We start from the raw sequence: 18481 nt of genomic DNA, 5'->3' as shown, positions 1-18481 counted from the left end.
GAGAGAGAGACAGAGAGACAGAGAGAGAGACAGAGAGACAGAGAGAGAGAGACAGAGAGACAGAGACAGAGAGACAGAGAGAGAGAGAGAGAGAGAGATGAGAGAGTTAATACAAATATATTCTAAAAATGCATTAATAGAATATATTTTCAGAATAAAAGTATATGATCCAGTGTCTCACCTGAGCCTGGCTCCTCTTCCTCAGCAGCCACTTGTCCTCCTCTTCCTCCTGGGGGGGGGGGGAGCGGCTCTGAACCCACTGCTGAGGGTCCAGAGGGAGGAGGAAGGGGGAGGAAGAGGAGGGCGGGGAGGAGGAGGAGGAGGGGGGGTGCAGCCAGGCCTGAAGGATGGCCTGCACCTGAGGAGAGACGCAGGTACACACTCTGTTATTTAGACATAATATAACAGACTCTTATTTTGAAATAATATAACACTCTTATTTTGAAATAATATATAACACTCTTATTTTGAAATAATATAACAGACTCTCTTATTTTGAAATAATATTACTGACTCTTATTTTGAAATAATATAACAGACTCTCTTATTTTGAAATAATATAACAGACTCTCTTATTTTGAAATAATATAACAGACTCTTATTTTGAAATAATATAACAGACTCTTATTTTGAAATAATATAACAGACTCTCTTATTTTGAAATAATATAACAGACTCTTATTTTGAAATAATATAACAGACTCTTATTTTGAAATAATATAACAGACTCTTATTTTGAAATAATATAACAGACTCTCTTATTTTGAAATAATATAACAGACTCTTATTTTGAAATAATATAACAGACTCTTATTTTGAAAAATAAACAGTTAAAAAAATATATAAGATACTTTTGTTGATAAAAAGTAAAAAATAAAAGTATAAAATGTAATTAAATTTATTAATAGTTCAGTTACGTGGCTGAACACAAAGATAAACCTTCAGTTCACCTTCTGCTCCTGCTGCTGGTGGTGCAGGGGGGGCGGGGCCTTCTTCTGAGTGGGCGGAGCCTCCTTCTCAGTGGGCGGAGCCTCCTTCTCAGTGGGCGGAGCCTCCTTCTCAATGGGCAGAGCCTCCTTTTCACTGGGTGTTGTCTCTTTCTCACTGGGTGAGGCCTCCTGGTTAGTGGGCGTGGTCTCCTGGTTAGTGGGCGGGGCCTTCTTGCCGTTCTTGTCCCGCCCCTCCTTCCTCAGCAGCCATTGGCTGAGAGCCGCTCCCCCACAGTTCTCCTCACAGACGCAGGAGGAGAAGGAGGCGCAGACTTCATTAGCTCTGCAGGAGGACTGGGAGGGGGGAGGGGCCTGCTGAAGCCACGCCTCCAGGGAGGGGGGAGGGGCCACATTGGGGGGAGGGGCCACACTAGGGGGAGGAGCCACATTAGGGGGGGTCTTCAGGCACCGGAGCCTCCCCAGGTTCTCGATCTCGAGGGGGGGGCTGGAGGTCTGGCAGCAGGAAGTGCAGTCAGAGGGGGCGGGGCTAGACTCCAGCAGCCAATCAGAGGCCACCCAGCCATCCTGGAACGGCTTCAACACGGAGAGCCATCGCTCACCCTCGGACGGGTTCTTCAGGGGGGGGGGCAGGGGGGGTAATGAGCCAGCTGCTAAGCTCCTCCTCCTCCTCCTCCCTGCTGAGCTCTGATTGGTCCACGTCCTCGATGCAGAAGGAGGAGCAGCTGCTGTCAGAGCGCTGCCTCTGCAGAAGCCACGCCTCCAAACCAAGCAGGAAGTCAGGGGGGGCGGGACAGGAAGTCTGACACACACAGGAAGTGGTTATTACACACAGGAAGTGGTTATTACACACAGGAAATGGTTATTACACACAGGAAGTGGTTATTACACACAGGAAGTGGTTATTACATGGGTTTAATCAGGAGTGTCACTACCCGATCCGCCCTGCGCATGTGCGAGATGGTCCGCCATATTGGACAACTCCATACGGCACCTCTAATAGGACACTTGACGTCTAGACGGCTGCCCGATTTGCATCGTGCATGGGCGAGTCATAAACGTCTCAAATATCTTGACAAAAACTTTTGTTATTTTATTTTATTTGAAATAAAATGAAGGACATTCACAGTTAAAAGGACCCACTAAAAGGACCCACTAAAAGGACCCGCTAAAAGGACCCACTAAAAGGACCCACTACAAGGACCCACTAAAAGGACCCACTAAAAGGACCCGCTAAAAGGACCCACTAAAAGGACCCACTACAAGGACCCACTAAAAGGACCCACTACAAGGACCCACTAAAAGGACCCACTAAAAGACCCACTAAAAGGACCCACTAAAAAGACCCACTAAAAGGACCCACTACAAGGACCCACTAAAAGACCCACTAAAAGGACCCACTAAAAGGACCCACTAAAGGAACCCACTAAAAGGACCCACTAAAAGGACCCACTAAAAGGACCCACTAAAAGGACCCACTACAAAGAGTTGTTAAATAATAGTGAAGTCACGTTGTAACAATAACTCATCTCTCTCGGTTCTTTGAGTTGTCTTTGTGTGCTTTGCCAAAAGCCACCGTGTCAAGTGTCCTAGTTGGGTTGCCGTACGGAGTTGTCCAATATGGCGGACCATCTCGCACATGCGCAGTGCGGATCGGGTAGTGACAAGGAGGGTAAATATAAACAACTCTTTCACTGAGTCTCACCTGGGTCTCAGACATCAGCCAATCCTGAGGCAGACAGCCAATGGGAGCGCTGCTTTCTCTCTCCACCTTCTGAAACACACACACACACACACACACCTGTCAGCACCTGTCTCTATCCTCATCACTGTGAGGGTATTTGTATTGGTTAATAACCCCACCTGCTTCTTGGCAGTGATTGGACAGCTCTGAGAGGCCACGCCCTCCCCCACCTGAGGACAGGAATAACAGGAAACAGCTGATATGAGAACATGGTGACATCACTATGGAACACACGTGCTCTTATTGGCTTTGTACGTGATAGGCTAAGGGGCGGGACATCTCTAAGTGGTTGACCAATGACAACAGAGTCGGCCAGCTAACCAATCAGAGCAGACTGGGCTCTGGTTTCAGACAGAGGGTGTGTGTGTGTGTGTGTGTGTTACCTGAGCAAACACACAGCCGAAGGAGGTGATGGCGCTCCTCAGAGAGTGTGTGTCAGCGGTGAAGCAGAGACTCTCCTCTGGTGTCAGACTGAGAGAGGACAAGCTGCAGGGGGGAAACACACCTGTCATCAGTGTGTGTGCGTGTGTGTGTGTGTGTGTGTGAGGTCACCTGAGGACTGTTTGTCTCAGGTAGAGTCACATGATGATGTCAACAATGATTCACTTTTATAAAGAAGCTGCGGTTCATTACTGATGTTAAATGTAACCCTGACGCTCTGCAGTGTGTGTGTGTGTGTGTGTGCGTGTGAGCGTGTGTGTGCGAGCGTGTGTGAGTGTGTGTGTGTGTGTGTGTGTGTGTGTGTACCTCTCCATGCAGAGGCTGAGCTGCTGCTTCAGATCTTTGCTGCAGGTGGAGTTCTGCATCTGATGCTGGAGGACATCAAACTGACCCTGGAGCTGGGGGGGGGGGGGGGGGGGGGCAGGGTGTTAACAGCATATTACCAACAGAAAGGTGTGTCTACGGGTGTGTGTACGGTATAAGTATGTACAAGTGTATATACAGGTGTGTGTACAGGCGTGTGTGTATATACAGGTGTGTGTACGGTATAAGTATGTACAGGTGTATATACAGGTGTGTGTTATTTACCCGGTGCAGGTGCAGCAGGTGAGTCTGCAGGCTCTCGTTCTGAAGGGTCTCCAGCAGGTGCACCTGTCCCAGCAGCCAGACCTCCCTGCAGCGCAGAGCCTCCTGCTGCCGAGAGACAGAGCTCTGCACCTGGCCGCGCACCTGAGGGGAGGAGACACACCGTTACACACTCTTCACTACACATCACTACAGAGCTCTGCACCTGAGGGGAGGAGACACACCGTTACACACTCTTCACTACACATCACTACAGAGCTCTGCACCTGAGGGGAGGAGACACACCGTTACACACTCTTCACTACACATCACTACAGAGCTCTGCACCTGAGGGGAGGAGACACACCGTTACACACTCTTCACTACACATCACTACAGAGCTCTGCACCTGAGGGGAGGAGACACACCGTTACACACTCTTCACTACACATCACTATAACCAACTCTACAGGAGGACCCTGAACACATCACTACGCATCATTACTATTTACCTTTCTCAACACACGAGCCTGAACGCACCACTATAATACTCTATGGAACCTCTGTTAGCAGCTAACAAGCTAATAACAGCTAGCAGCTAATAACAGCTAACAAGCTAATAACAGCTAACAGCTAATAACAGCTAACAGCTAATAACAGCTAACAAGCTAATAACAGCTAACAGCTAATAACAGCTAACAAGCTAATAACAGCTAGCAGCTAATAACAGCTAACGTTAGCTCTCCTGCAGATGATAACACACTGTGCAGCTCCCTGCTGAACACACACCTGTCAGACTGCTGCCTCTTATATACACCACCTCAAACACACAGGTAACCTCACCTATGTGTCACAGAGCCTGTGACACACACACACACACACAGGCAGTTTCTGTGTATCTGGGTGTGTGTCTCACCTGTAGGCGTGTGTGTTGTTGAGAAGGGTGACAAATGGAACAATGTAATTTTTATATCGCTCATAAAATATACTCGAAAGCTTTACAAAGTGTAAAGATGTCATAGTCAAATATATGTATGCAATAGCAACAGGGTGTATAACATATACATCCTTATATGGGTCCATTTAAAAAGGCCTCTGTAGCAAAGTGTGCACTTCCTCTTTCAGAGTGAACTTTCTGACGCCTCTGACGTACGAGCTTGCAGCACAAGACGTGACAAACCACGTGACAAAAGAAGACTGAAGAACATTGGGAAGCAGTTCCTCTTGGAACGGACTTCTTCTTGCAAAAGGACTGAGCAACCCGGCGTTACGCCAATTAGGTTCAACGTAGAGACGCATCAGAGCGACACGCAGGTTCGCTGTAGAGACGCATCAGAGCGACACGTAGGTTCGATGTAGAGACGCATCAGAGCGACACGTAGGTTCGATGTAGACGCATCAGAGCGACACGTAGGTTCGCCGTAGAGACGCATCAGAGCGACGCGTAGGTTCGCCGTAGAGACGCATCAGAGCGACACGTAGGTTCGCCGTAGAGACGCATCAGAGCGACGCGTAGGTTCGCCGTAGAGACGCATCAGAGCGACGCGTAGGTTCGCCGTAGAGTCGCATCAGAGCGACGCGTAGGTTCGCCGTAGAGTCGCATCAGAGCGACGCGTAGGTTCGACGTAGAGACGCATCAGAGCGACACGTAGGTTCGCCGTAGAGACGCATCAGAGCGACACGTAGGTTCGCCGTAGAGACGCATCAGAGCGACACGTAGGTTCGCCGTAGAGACGCATCAGAGCGACACGTAGGTTCGCCGTAGAGACGCATCAGAGCGACGCGTAGGTTCGATGTAGAGACGCATCAGAGCGACGCGGAGGTTCGCCGTAGAGACGCATCAGAGCGACGCGTAGGTTCGCCGTAGAGACGCATCAGAGCGACACGTAGGTTCGATGTAGAGACGCATCAGAGCGACGCGTAGGTTCGCCGTAGAGACGCATCAGAGCGACGCGTAGGTTCGCCGTAGAGACGCATCAGAGCGACACGTAGGTTCGCCGTAGAGACGCATCAGAGCGACGCGTAGGTTCGATGTAGAGACGCATCAGAGCGACGCGGAGGTTCGCCGTAGAGACGCATCAGAGCGACGCGTAGGTTCGCCGTAGAGACGCATCAGAGCGACACGTAGGTTCGATGTAGAGACGCATCAGAGCGACGCGTAGGTTCGCCGTAGAGACGCATCAGAGCGACGCGTAGGTTCGCCGTAGAGACGCATCAGAGCGACGCGTAGGTTCGCCGTAGAGACGCATCAGAGCGACGCGTAGGTTCGCCGTAGAGACGCATCAGAGCGACGCGTAGGTTCGCCGTAGAGACGCATCAGAGCGACGCGTAGGTTCGCCGTAGAGACGCATCAGAGCGACGCGTAGGTTCGATGTAGAGACGCATCAGAGCGACGCGTAGGTTCGATGTAGAGACGCATCAGAGCGACGCGTAGGTTCGATGTAGAGACGCATCAGAGCGACGCGTAGGTTCGATGTAGAGACGCATCAGAGCGACGCGTAGGTTCGCTGTAGAGACGCATCAGAGCGACGCGTAGGTTCGATGTAGAGACGCATTCAGAGGCTTAGAGACGCATCAGAGCGACGCGTAGGTTCGCTGTAGAGACGCATCAGAGCGACGCGTAGGTTCGATGTAGAGACGCATCAGAGCGACACGTAGGTTCGCTGTAGAGACGCATCAGAGCGACACGTAGGTTCGACGTAGAGACGCATCAGAGCGACACGCAGGTTTGCTGTAGAGACGCATCAGAGCAACACGTAGGTTCGCCGTAGAGACGCATCAGAGCGACACGCAGGTTCGCCGTAGAGACGCATCAGAGCGACACGCAGGTTCGCCGTAGAGACGCATCAGAGCGACACGCAGGTTCGCCGTAGAGACGCATCAGAGCGACGCGTAGGTTCGCTGTAGAGACGCATCAGAGCGACGCGTAGGTTCGCTGTAGAGACGCATCAGAGCGACGCGTAGGTTCGATGTAGAGACGCATCAGAGCGACACGTAGGTTCGCTGTAGAGACGCATCAGAGCGACACGTAGGTTCGCCGTAGAGACGCATCAGAGCGACACGCAGGTTCGCCGTAGAGACGCATCAGAGCGACACGCAGGTTCGCCGTAGAGACGCATCAGAGCGACACGCAGGTTCGCTGTAGAGACGCATCAGAGCGACGCGCAGGTTCTCTGTAGAGACGCATCAGAGCGACGCGCAGGTTCGCCGTAGAGACGCATCAGAGCGACGCGCAGGTTCGCCGTAGAGACGCATCAGAGCGACGCACAGGTTTGCTGTGGGCTGCTCGCTCTGTGTGTGTGTCTCACCTGTTGGCTGCGCTCTCTCTCTGTGTGTGTGTGTGTGTCTCACCTGTTGGCTGCGCTGTGTGTGTGTGTCTCACCTGTTGGCTGCGCTGTGTGTGTGTCTCACCTGTTGGCTGCGCTGTGTGTGTGTCTCACCTGTTGGCTGCGCTGTGTGTGTGTCTCACCTGTTGGCTGCGCTGTGTGTGTGTGTGTGTCTCACCTGTTGGCTGCGCTGTGTGTGTGTGTCTCACCTGCGCTGTGTGTGTGTGTGTCTCACCTGTTGGCTGCGCTCTCTCTCTGTGTGTGTGTGTCTCACCTGTTGGCTGCGCTGTGTGTGTGTGTGTGTGTGTGTGTGTGTGTGTGTCTCACCTGTTGGCTGCTCTCTCTCAGCTGCTGCTCAGCTCTCCTCACCCCCCCGATGGCTTCCTGCAGCTGATCCTGCGCCTGCTGCAGCCCTGCCATCCTGAGAGCAAGAAATACACCTGTAATACACCTGTAATATAGACCTGTAATATAGACCTGTAATATAGACCTGTAATATAGACCTGTAATACACCTGTGATATACCTGTGATATACCTGTAATACACCTGTAATATAGACCTGTAATACACCTGTAATACACCTGTAATACACCTGTAATACACCTGTGATAAACCTGTAATATAGACCTGTAATACACCTGTGATAAACCTGTAATATAGACCTGTAATACACCTGTGATAAACCTGTAATATAGACCTGTAATACACCTGTGATAAACCTGTAATATAGACCTGTAATACACCTGTGATAAACCTGTAATATAGACCTGTGATAAACCTGTAATACACCTGTGATAAACCTGTAATATAGACCTGTAATACACCTGTAATATAGACCTATAATACACCGGTGATAAACCTGTAATATAGACCTGTAATACACCTGTAATAAACCTGTAATATAGACCTGTAATACACCTGTAATAAACCTGTAATAAACCTGTAATATAGACCTGTAATACACCTGTAATAAACCTGTAATATAGACCTGTAATACACCTGTGATAAACCTGTAATATAGACCTGTGATAAACCTGTAATAAACCTGTAATATAGACCTGTGATAAACCTGTAATATAGACCTGTAATACACCTGTGATAAACCTGTAATATAGACCTATAATACACCTGTGATAAACCTGTAATATAGACCTGTAATACACCTGTGATAAACCTGTAATATAGACCTGTAATACACCTGTGATAAACCTGTAATATAGACCTGTGATAAACCTGTATAGACTATAATAACACCTGTGATAAACCTGTAATATAGACCTGTAATACACCTGTGATAAACCTGTAATATAGACCTGTGATAAACCTGTAATATAGACCTATAATACACCTGTGATAAACCTGTAATATAGACCTGTGATAAACCTGTAATATAGACCTATAATACACCTGTGATAAACCTGTAATATAGACCTATAATACACCTGTGATAAACCTGTAATATAGACCTGTAATACACCTGTGATAAACCTGTAATATAGACCTGTAATACACCTGTGATAAACCTGTAATATAGACCTGTAATACACCTGTGATAAACCTGTAATATAGACCTGTAATACACCTGTGATAAACCTGTAATATAGACCTGTGATAAACCTGTAATATAGACCTATAATACACCTGTGATAAACCTGTAATATAGACCTATAATACACCTGTGATAAACCTGTAATATAGACCTGTGATAAACCTGTAATATAGACCTATAATACACCTGTGATAAACCTGTAATATAGACCTATAATACACCTGTGATAAACCTGTAATATAGACCTGTAATACACCTGTGATAAACCTGTAATATAGACCTGTAATACACCTGTGATAAACCTGTAATATAGACCTATAATACACCTGTGATAAACCTGTAATATAGACCTGTAATACACCTGTGATAAACCTGTAATATAGACCTGTAATAAACCTGTGATAAACCTGTAATATAGACCTGTGATAAACCTGTGATAAACCTGTAATATAGACCTGTAATACACCTGTGATAAACCTGTAATATAGACCTGTGATAAACCTGTAATATAGACCTATAATACACCTGTAATAAACCTGTAATACACCTGTGATAAACCTGTAATATAGACCTGTAATACACCTGTAATATAGACCTGTAATACACCTGTGATAAACCTGTAATATAGACCTGTAATACACCTGTGATAAACCTGTGATATAGACCTGTAATACACCTGTGATAAACCTGTAATATAGACCTGTAATACACCTGTGATAAACCTGTAATATAGACCTGTGATAAACCTGTAATATAGACCTATAATACACCTGTAATATAGACCTGTAATACACCTGTGATAAAACTGTAATATAGACCTGTAATACACCTGTGATAAACCTGTAATATAGACCTATAATACACCTGTAATATATACCTATAATACACCTGTAATATAGACCTATAATACACCTGTGATAAACCTGTAATATAGACCTGTGATAAACCTGTAATATAGACCTGTAATACACCTGTAATAAACCTGTAATATAGACCTGTAATACACCTGTGATAAACCTGTAATATAGACCTGTAATAAACCTGTAATATAGACCTATAATACACCTGTGATAAACCTGTAATATAGACCTGTAATACACCTGTAATAAACCTGTAATATAGACCTGTAATACACCTGTAATATAGACCTATAATAAACCTGTAATATAGACCTATAATACACCTGTGATAAACCTGTAATATAGACCTGTAATACACCTGTGATAAACCTGTAATATAGACCTGTAATACACCTGTAATATAGACCTATAATACACCTGTAATATAGACCTATAATACACCTGTAATATAGACCTGTAATACACCTGTGATAAACCTGTAATATAGACCTGTAATACACCTGTGATAAACCTGTAATATAGACCTGTGATAAACCTGTAATATAGACCTATAATACACCTGTAATATAGACCTGTAATACACCTGTGATAAACCTGTAATATAGACCTGTAATACACCTGTGATAAACCTGTAATATAGACCTATAATACACCTGTGATAAACCTGTAATATAGACCTGTGATAAACCTGTAATATAGACCTATAATACACCTGTAATATAGACCTGTAATACACCTGTAATAAACCTGTAATATAGACCTGTGATAAACCTGTAATATAGACCTATAATACACCTGTAATATAGACCTGTAATACACCTGTGATAAACCTGTAATATAGACCTGTAATACACCTGTGATAAACCTGTAATATAGACCTGTAATACACCTGTGATAAACCTGTAATATAGACCTGTAATACACCTGTGATAAACCTGTAATATAGACCTATAATACACCTGTGATAAACCTGTAATATAGACCTGTAATATAGACCTGTGATAAACCTGTAATATAGACCTGTAATACACCTGTAATATAGACCTGTAATAAACCTGTAATATAGACCTATAATACACCTGTGATAAACCTGTAATATAGACCTGTAATACACCTGTAATAAACCTGTAATATAGACCTGTAATACACCTGTGATAAACCTGTAATATAGACCTGTAATACACCTGTAATATAGACCTATAATACACCTGTGATAAACCTGTAATATAGACCTGTAATACACCTGTGATAAACCTGTAATATAGACCTGTAATATAGACCTGTGATAAACCTGTAATATAGACCTATAATACACCTGTGATAAACCTGTAATATAGACCTGTAATACACCTGTAATAAACCTGTAATATAGACCTGTGATAAACCTGTAATATAGACCTATAATACACCTGTAATATAGACCTGTAATACACCTGTGATAAACCTGTAATATAGACCTGTAATACACCTGTGATAAACCTGTAATATAGACCTGTAATATAGACCTGTGATAAACCTGTAATATAGACCTGTAATACACCTGTAATATAGACCTGTAATATAGACCTGTGATAAACCTGTAATATAGACCTGTAATACACCTGTGATAAACCTGTAATATAGACCTATAATACACCTGTGATAAACCTGTAATATAGACCTGTAATACACCTGTGATAAACCTGTAATATAGACCTGTGATAAACCTGTAATATAGACCTGTAATAAACCTGTAATATAGACCTGTAATACACCTGTGATAAACCTGTAATATAGACCTGTAATATAGACCTGTGATAAACCTGTAATATAGACCTATAATACACCTGTGATAAACCTGTAATATAGACCTGTAATACACCTGTAATAAACCTGTAATATAGACCTGTAATACACCTGTGATAAACCTGTAATATAGACCTGTAATACACCTGTAATAAACCTGTAATATAGACCTGTAATACACCTGTGATAAACCTGTAATATAGACCTGTAATACACCTGTAATAAACCTGTAATATAGACCTGTGATAAACCTGTAATATAGACCTATAATACACCTGTGATAAACCTGTAATATAGACCTGTAATACACCTGTGATAAACCTGTAATATAGACCTGTGATAAACCTGTAATATAGACCTATAATACACCTGTGATAAACCTGTAATATAGACCTGTAATACACCTGTGATAAACCTGTAATATAGACCTGTAATATAGACCTGTGATAAACCTGTAATATAGACCTATAATACACCTGTGATAAACCTGTAATATAGACCTGTAATACACCTGTAATAAACCTGTAATATAGACCTGTGATAAACCTGTAATATAGACCTATAATACACCTGTAATATAGACCTGTAATACACCTGTGATAAACCTGTAATATAGACCTGTAATACACCTGTAATATAGACCTGTAATATAGACCTGTGATAAACCTGTAATATAGACCTGTAATACACCTGTGATAAACCTGTAATATAGACCTGTAATATAGACCTGTGATAAACCTGTAATATAGACCTGTAATACACCTGTAATATAGACCTGTAATATAGACCTGTGATAAACCTGTAATATAGACCTGTAATACACCTGTGATAAACCTGTAATATAGACCTATAATACACCTGTGATAAACCTGTAATATAGACCTGTAATACACCTGTGATAAACCTGTAATATAGACCTGTGATAAACCTGTAATATAGACCTGTAATAAACCTGTAATATAGACCTGTAATACACCTGTGATAAACCTGTAATATAGACCTATAATACACCTGTGATAAACCTGTAATATATACCTGTAATACACCTGTGATAAACCTGTAATATATACCTGTAATACACCTGTGATAAACCTGTAATATAGACCTGTAATACACCTGTAATAAACCTGTAATATAGACCTGTAATACACCTGTGATAAACCTGTAATATAGACCTGTAATACACCTGTAATAAACCTGTAATATAGACCTGTGATAAACCTGTAATATAGACCTATAATACACCTGTGATAAACCTGTAATATAGACCTGTAATACACCTGTAATAAACCTGTAATATAGACCTGTAATACACCTGTAATATACCTGTAATATAAACCTGTAATATACCTGTAATACACCTGTAATATAAACCTGTAATATACCTGTAATACACCTGTAATATAAACCTGTAATATAGACCTGTAATACACCTGTAATATAGACCTGTAATACACCTGTAATATAGACCTGTAATATAGACCTGTAATATACCTGTAATACACCTGTAATACATCTGTGGTAAACCTGTAATATAGACCTGTAATACACCTGTAATAAACCTGTAATAAACCTGTAATACACCTGTAATACACCTGTAATACACCTGTAATACACCTGTAATAACCACAGAACACCTGAGCGGAGACAGGAAGCATGAACACCATGAACAGGTTAAAGATAACACAGGAAGTACCGTCAGGGTTCACCTGGGGCGTGTTACTCTGAAGGGGAGACTTTCTGTTTCTGCTGTAACCCAGGTGATAGCAATGCTAACGCTAAAGATACAGGAAGCTGTATCAGATGCTAACAGGGATGTATGCCTCTGCAGACCATTGATATGCACTACATATATATAATGTAACACATGGCGGGAGAAGAAGGGGGCCTCTTTAAGTGATGCTGTGATGCGTCACATGACCTCGGGCGTAGCCTGGGCGTTCTCTATCAGCTGTCAACAGTCAGCTGATAAGAGACAGCTGACCCCCTGCTGTTTACAGCCTGACCAGCTGACCTCTGACCCCCTGCTGTTTACAGCCTGGTCAGAGTCCAGAGGATCCATGTATTAATCATTAACAAAGTGTCAGTGATACGTGTCTGTAGAGGAGTTATAATAATAACACGCTATAAAGCTCCAGTGTTATGAGACCTTTAAACTGTGATGTGATTGGTCAGCAGCCAGAAGACTTCCTGAAGGCATGGAGTTAACATGATGTGAATTGTGAAACAGACGTGATGTGAAACAGACGTGATGTGAAACAGACGAGATGTGAAACAGACGAGATGTGAAACAGACGACGTGATGTGAAACAGACGTGATGTGAAACAGACGTGATGTGAAACAGACGACGTGATGTGAAACAGACGTGATGTGAAACAGACGACGTGATGTGAAACAGACGACGTGATGTGAAACAGACGTGATGTGAAACAGACGTGATGTGAAACAGACGTGATGTGAAACAGACGTGATGTGAAACAGACGTGATGTGAAACAGACGACGTGATGTGAAACAGACGACGTGATGTGAAACAGACGTGATGTGAAACAGACGTGATGTGAAACAGACGACGTGATGTGAAACAGACGACGTGATGTGAAACAGACGTGATGTGAAACAGACGTGATGTGAAACAGACGTGATGTGAAACAGACGACGTGATGTGAAACAGACGACGTGATGTGAAACAGACGTGATGTGAAACAGACGTGATGTGAAACAGACGACGTGATGTGAAACAGACGTGATGTGAAACAGACGACGTGATGTGAAACAGACGACGTGATGTGAAACAGACGTGATGTGAAACAGACGACGTGATGTGAAACAGACGTGATGTGAAACAGACGTGATGTGAAACAGACGACGTGATGTGAAACAGACGACGTGATGTGAAACAGACGTGATGTGAAACAGACGTGATGTGAAACAGACGACGTGATGTGAAACAGACGACGTGATGTGAAACAGACGTGATGTGAAACAGACGACGTGATGTGAAACAGACGTGATGTGAAACAGACGTGATAACTCACTGTTCATTCTAGTACTGAACCTGGGACAAACACACAGCACGTAGTCATATCTCTAAATACAGACGCACAGCGGCTGTGAGTAACGGCTGATGGAGAGCATGAGACCTGTGACTCAGTGAGGTCACAGACCACTGAGCCCAGCTGGAGCCCTGTGACTCAGTGAGGTCACAGACCACTGAGCCCAGCTGGAGCCGAGAGATAACAGGGGGACTAAGGGGGACTAAGGGGGACTCTGCTGCGGTAAGGGTGAGGAAACACACACTGTTATTATCTCACACACACAGTATTTATATCAGCAGGGAACAGCTGACGGCCCGGGCTGACCCCTGTCTGTTGGGCAGAGGGAAGCTCAGGTGAAGCTAACAGAAGCTCAGGTGAAGCTAACAGAGGCTAAGGTGAAGCTAACAGAGGCTAAGGTGAAGCTAACAGAGGCTAAGGTGAAGCTAACAGAAGCTCAGGTGAAGCTAACAGAGGCTCAGGTGAAGCTCAGGTGAAGCTAACAGAAGCTCAGGTGAAGCTAACAGAAGCTCAGGTGAAGCTCAGGTGAAGCTAACAGAAGCTCAGGTGAAGCTAACAGAGGCTCAGGTGAAGCTAACAGAAGCTCAGGTGAAGCTCAGGTGAAGCTAACAGAGGCTCAGGTGAAGCTCAGGTGAAGCTCAGGTGAAGCTCAGGTGAAGCTAACAGAGGCTCAGGTGAAGCTAACAGAAGCTCAGGTGAAGCTCAGGTGAAGCTAACAGAAGCTCAGGTGAAGACCCTCTAGCTGCTCACCTGGTCCTGACCCCCCTCACCTGGTTCAGGTGAGGGTGAGGGGGGCCAGGACCAGGTGAGGGGGGTCAGAACCAGGTGAGGGGGGTCAGGTTCAGAGTCACTGAGGGATAATGTAGTCTCCCCTCAGACCCTCTAGCTGCTCACCTGGAGGCTGGAGAGCACCTGGTCCAGGTTCAGGTGGTTATTGATCTACTCTGTCGCTGCTGTGCACATGATGCTAACATGATGCTAACATGATGCTAACATGATGCTAACAGCCTGGAAACTTGAACTTTAGACTCAAACACTTTCACGTGATTCTGAGCCGGAGTGAAAGCACTCTGTGAACATACTGGAGTACTGCATGGAGAATGGTACTTAAGTAAAAGTATTTAAGTGCGATTAGGAGACTGTACTTTAGGAGTTAAAGTATTTAAGTGCGATTAGGAGACTGTACTTTAGGAGTTAAAGTATTTAAGTGCGATTAGGAGACTGTACTTAAGGAGTTAAAGTATTTAAGTGCGATTAGGAGACTGTACTTTAGGAGTAAAAGTATTTAAGTGCGATTAGGAGACTGTACTTTAGGAGTTAAAGTATTTAAGTGCGATTAGGAGACTGTACTTTAGGAGTTAAAGTATTTAAGTGCGATTAGGAGACTGTACTTAAGGAGTTAAAGTATTTAAGTGCGATTAGGAGACTGTACTTTAGGAGTAAAAGTATTTAAGTGCGATTAGGAGACTGTACTTTAGGAGTAAAAGTATTTAAGTGCGATTAGGAGACTGTACTTTAGGAGTAAAAGTATTTAAGTGCGATTAGGAGACTGTACTTAAGGAGTAAAAGTATTTAAGTGCGATTAGGAGACTGTACTTAAGGAGTTAAAGTATTTAAGTGCGATTAGGAGACTGTACTTAAGGAGTTAAAGTATTTAAGTGCGATTAGGAGACTGTACTTTAGGAGTAAAAGTATTTAAGTGCGATTAGGAGACTGTACTTAAGGAGTAAAAGTAGTTAAGTGCGATTAGGAGACTGTACTTAAGGAGTAAAAGTATTTAAGTGCGATTAGGAGACTGTACTTAAGGAGTAAAAGTATTTAAGTGCGATTAGGAGACTGTACTTAAGGAGTTAAAGTATTTAAGTGCGATTAGGAGACTGTACTTAAGGAGTTAAAGTATTTAAGTGCGATTAGGAGACTGTACTTTAGGAGTAAAAGTATTTAAGTGCGATTAGGAGACTGTACTTTAGGAGTTAAAGTATTTAAGTGCGATTAGGAGACTGTACTTAAGGAGTTAAAGTATTTAAGTGCGATTAGGAGACTGTACTTTAGGAGTAAAAGTATTTAAGTGCGATTAGGAGACTGTACTTTAGGAGTAAAAGTATTTAAGTGCGATTAGGAGACTGTACTTTAGGAGTAAAAGTATTTAAGTGTGATTAGGAGACTGTACTTAAGGAGTAAAAGTATTTAAGTGCGATTAGGAGACTGTACTTAAGGAGTAAAAGTATTTAAGTGCGATTAGGAGACTGTACTTAAGGAGTTAAAGTATTTAAGTGCGATTAGGAGACTGTACTTAAGGAGTAAAAGTATTTAAGTGCGATTAGGAGACTGTACTTAAGAAGTACAAGTATTTAAGTGCGATTAGGAGACTGTACTTAAGGAGTACAAGTATTTAAGTGCGAGTAGGAGACTGTACTTAAGGAGTACAAGTATTTAAGTGCGAGTAGGAGACTGTACTTAAGGAGTAAAAGTATTTAAGTGCGAGTAGGAGACTGTACTTAAGGAGTAAAAGTATTTAAGTGCGAGTAGGAGACTGTACTTAGGAGTAAAGTATTAAGTGCGATTAGGAGACTGTACTTAAGGAGTACAAGTATTTAAGTGTGATTAGGAGACTGTACTTAAGGAGTACAAGTATTTAAGTGCGATTAGGAGACTGTACTTAAGGAGTAAAAGTATTTAAGTGTGATTAGAAGACTGTACTTAAGGAGTACAAGTATTTAAGTGCGAGTAGGAGACTGTACTTAAGGAGTAAAAGTATTTAAGTGCGAGTAGGAGACTGTACTTAAGGAGTAAAAGTATTTAAGTGCGAGTAGGAGACTGTACTTAAGGAGTAAAAGTATTTAAGTGCGAGTAGGAGACTGTACTTAAGGAGTAAAAGTATTTAAGTGTGATTAGGAGACTGTACTTAAGGAGTAAAAGTATTTAAGTGTGAGTAGGAGACTGTACTTAAGGAGTAAAAGTATTTAAGTGTGAGTAGGAGACTGTACTTAAGGAGTAAAAGTATTTAAGTGTGATTAGGAGACTGTACTTAAGGAGTAAAAGTATTTAAGTGTGAGTAGGAGACTGTACTTAAGGAGTAAAAGTATTTAAGTGTGAGTAGGAGACTGTACTTAAGGAGTAAAAGTATTTAAGTGCGAGTAGGAGACTGTACTTAAGGAGTAAAAGTATTTAAGTGCGATTAGGAGACTGTACTTAAGGAGTAAAAGTATTTAAGTGTGATTAGGAGACTGTACTTAAGGAGTACAAGTATTTAAGTGTGATTAGGAGACTGTACTTAAGGAGTAAAAGTATTTAAGTGCGAGTAGGAGACTGTACTTAAGGAGTAAAAGTATTTAAGTGCGAGTAGGAGACTGTACTTAAGGAGTACAAGTATTTAAGTGTGATTAGGAGACTGTACTTAAGGAGTACAAGTATTTAAGTGTGATTAGGAGACTGTACTTAAGGAGTAAAAGTATTTAAGTGTGATTAGGAGACTGTACTTAAGGAGTACAAGTATTTAAGTGCGATTAGGAGACTGTACTTAAGGAGTAAAAGTATTTAAGTGTGATTAGGAGACTGTACTTAAGGAGTACAAGTATTTAAGTGCTCTAACCCTCAGAGCAGGTGGATATCAAACTACTGGAGCACAGACTTTAAAGAGCAGCATATTATATATTCTTCTCTGATAAAGAGTATTAAGTGTTATTGTGTTTATATGATAAAGAGTATTTAAGTGTTATGGTGTGTATAATAAAGAGTATTTAAACGTTAGTTGTTTATATAATAAAGAGTATCTGAGGTCACTGCGCGTCGGAAGCTAAGCTAACACTAAGCTAACACTAAGCTAACACTAAGCTAACGTTAGCTCCGCTAGCCCCAGGGAGCTAACTATGCTAGCCGACCCTCCGGAAGAGAACAGCGGGGATAAGGCTCCCCTCACACGGTCACACTCACCGGGAAACTTTGCTCTGGACTCTCGGCTTGGATGTCATCAAGTCTCCGCGGCGGTCCGGAGGCCGGTCAGAGAGGAAGATCTCCGGTAAGAGAGAGGAAGATATCCGGTAAGAGAGAGGAAGATCTCCGGTAAGAGAGAGGAAGATCTCCGGTTAGAGCCGGTGCTACACCAATGTCACGATTATTACGTGCAGAGAAAACAACACAACACAGGGAGGGGAAGTCTCGCGAGAACTTCTTCTTCTTCTTCTTCTTTGGTGTTTATTGGCGGTTGGC

General features: G+C 43.2%; 1 protein-coding gene across 1 annotated transcript; it reads right to left on the bottom strand.

The window, feature by feature from the left end:
- Window positions 1–109: 109 nt before the first annotated feature.
- On the bottom strand, window positions 110–18481 carry ncoa4 (nuclear receptor coactivator 4). Its single transcript, XM_034115781.1, is given in 10 exon segments — window positions 110–358; window positions 951–1574; window positions 1576–1749; window positions 2653–2721; window positions 2811–2861; window positions 3075–3177; window positions 3439–3530; window positions 3721–3861; window positions 7350–7443; window positions 18206–18481. Coding segments are annotated over 10 exon segments (1611 nt in total). The 5' UTR covers window positions 18244–18481; the 3' UTR covers window positions 110–133.

Source organism: Trematomus bernacchii, unplaced genomic scaffold (assembly GCF_902827165.1).
Source record: "Trematomus bernacchii unplaced genomic scaffold, fTreBer1.1, whole genome shotgun sequence".
NCBI lineage: Eukaryota > Metazoa > Chordata > Actinopteri > Perciformes > Nototheniidae > Trematomus > Trematomus bernacchii.
Note: the sequence above shows the minus strand (reverse complement) of the source record. Positions and strands in the feature narration are given on the sequence as shown.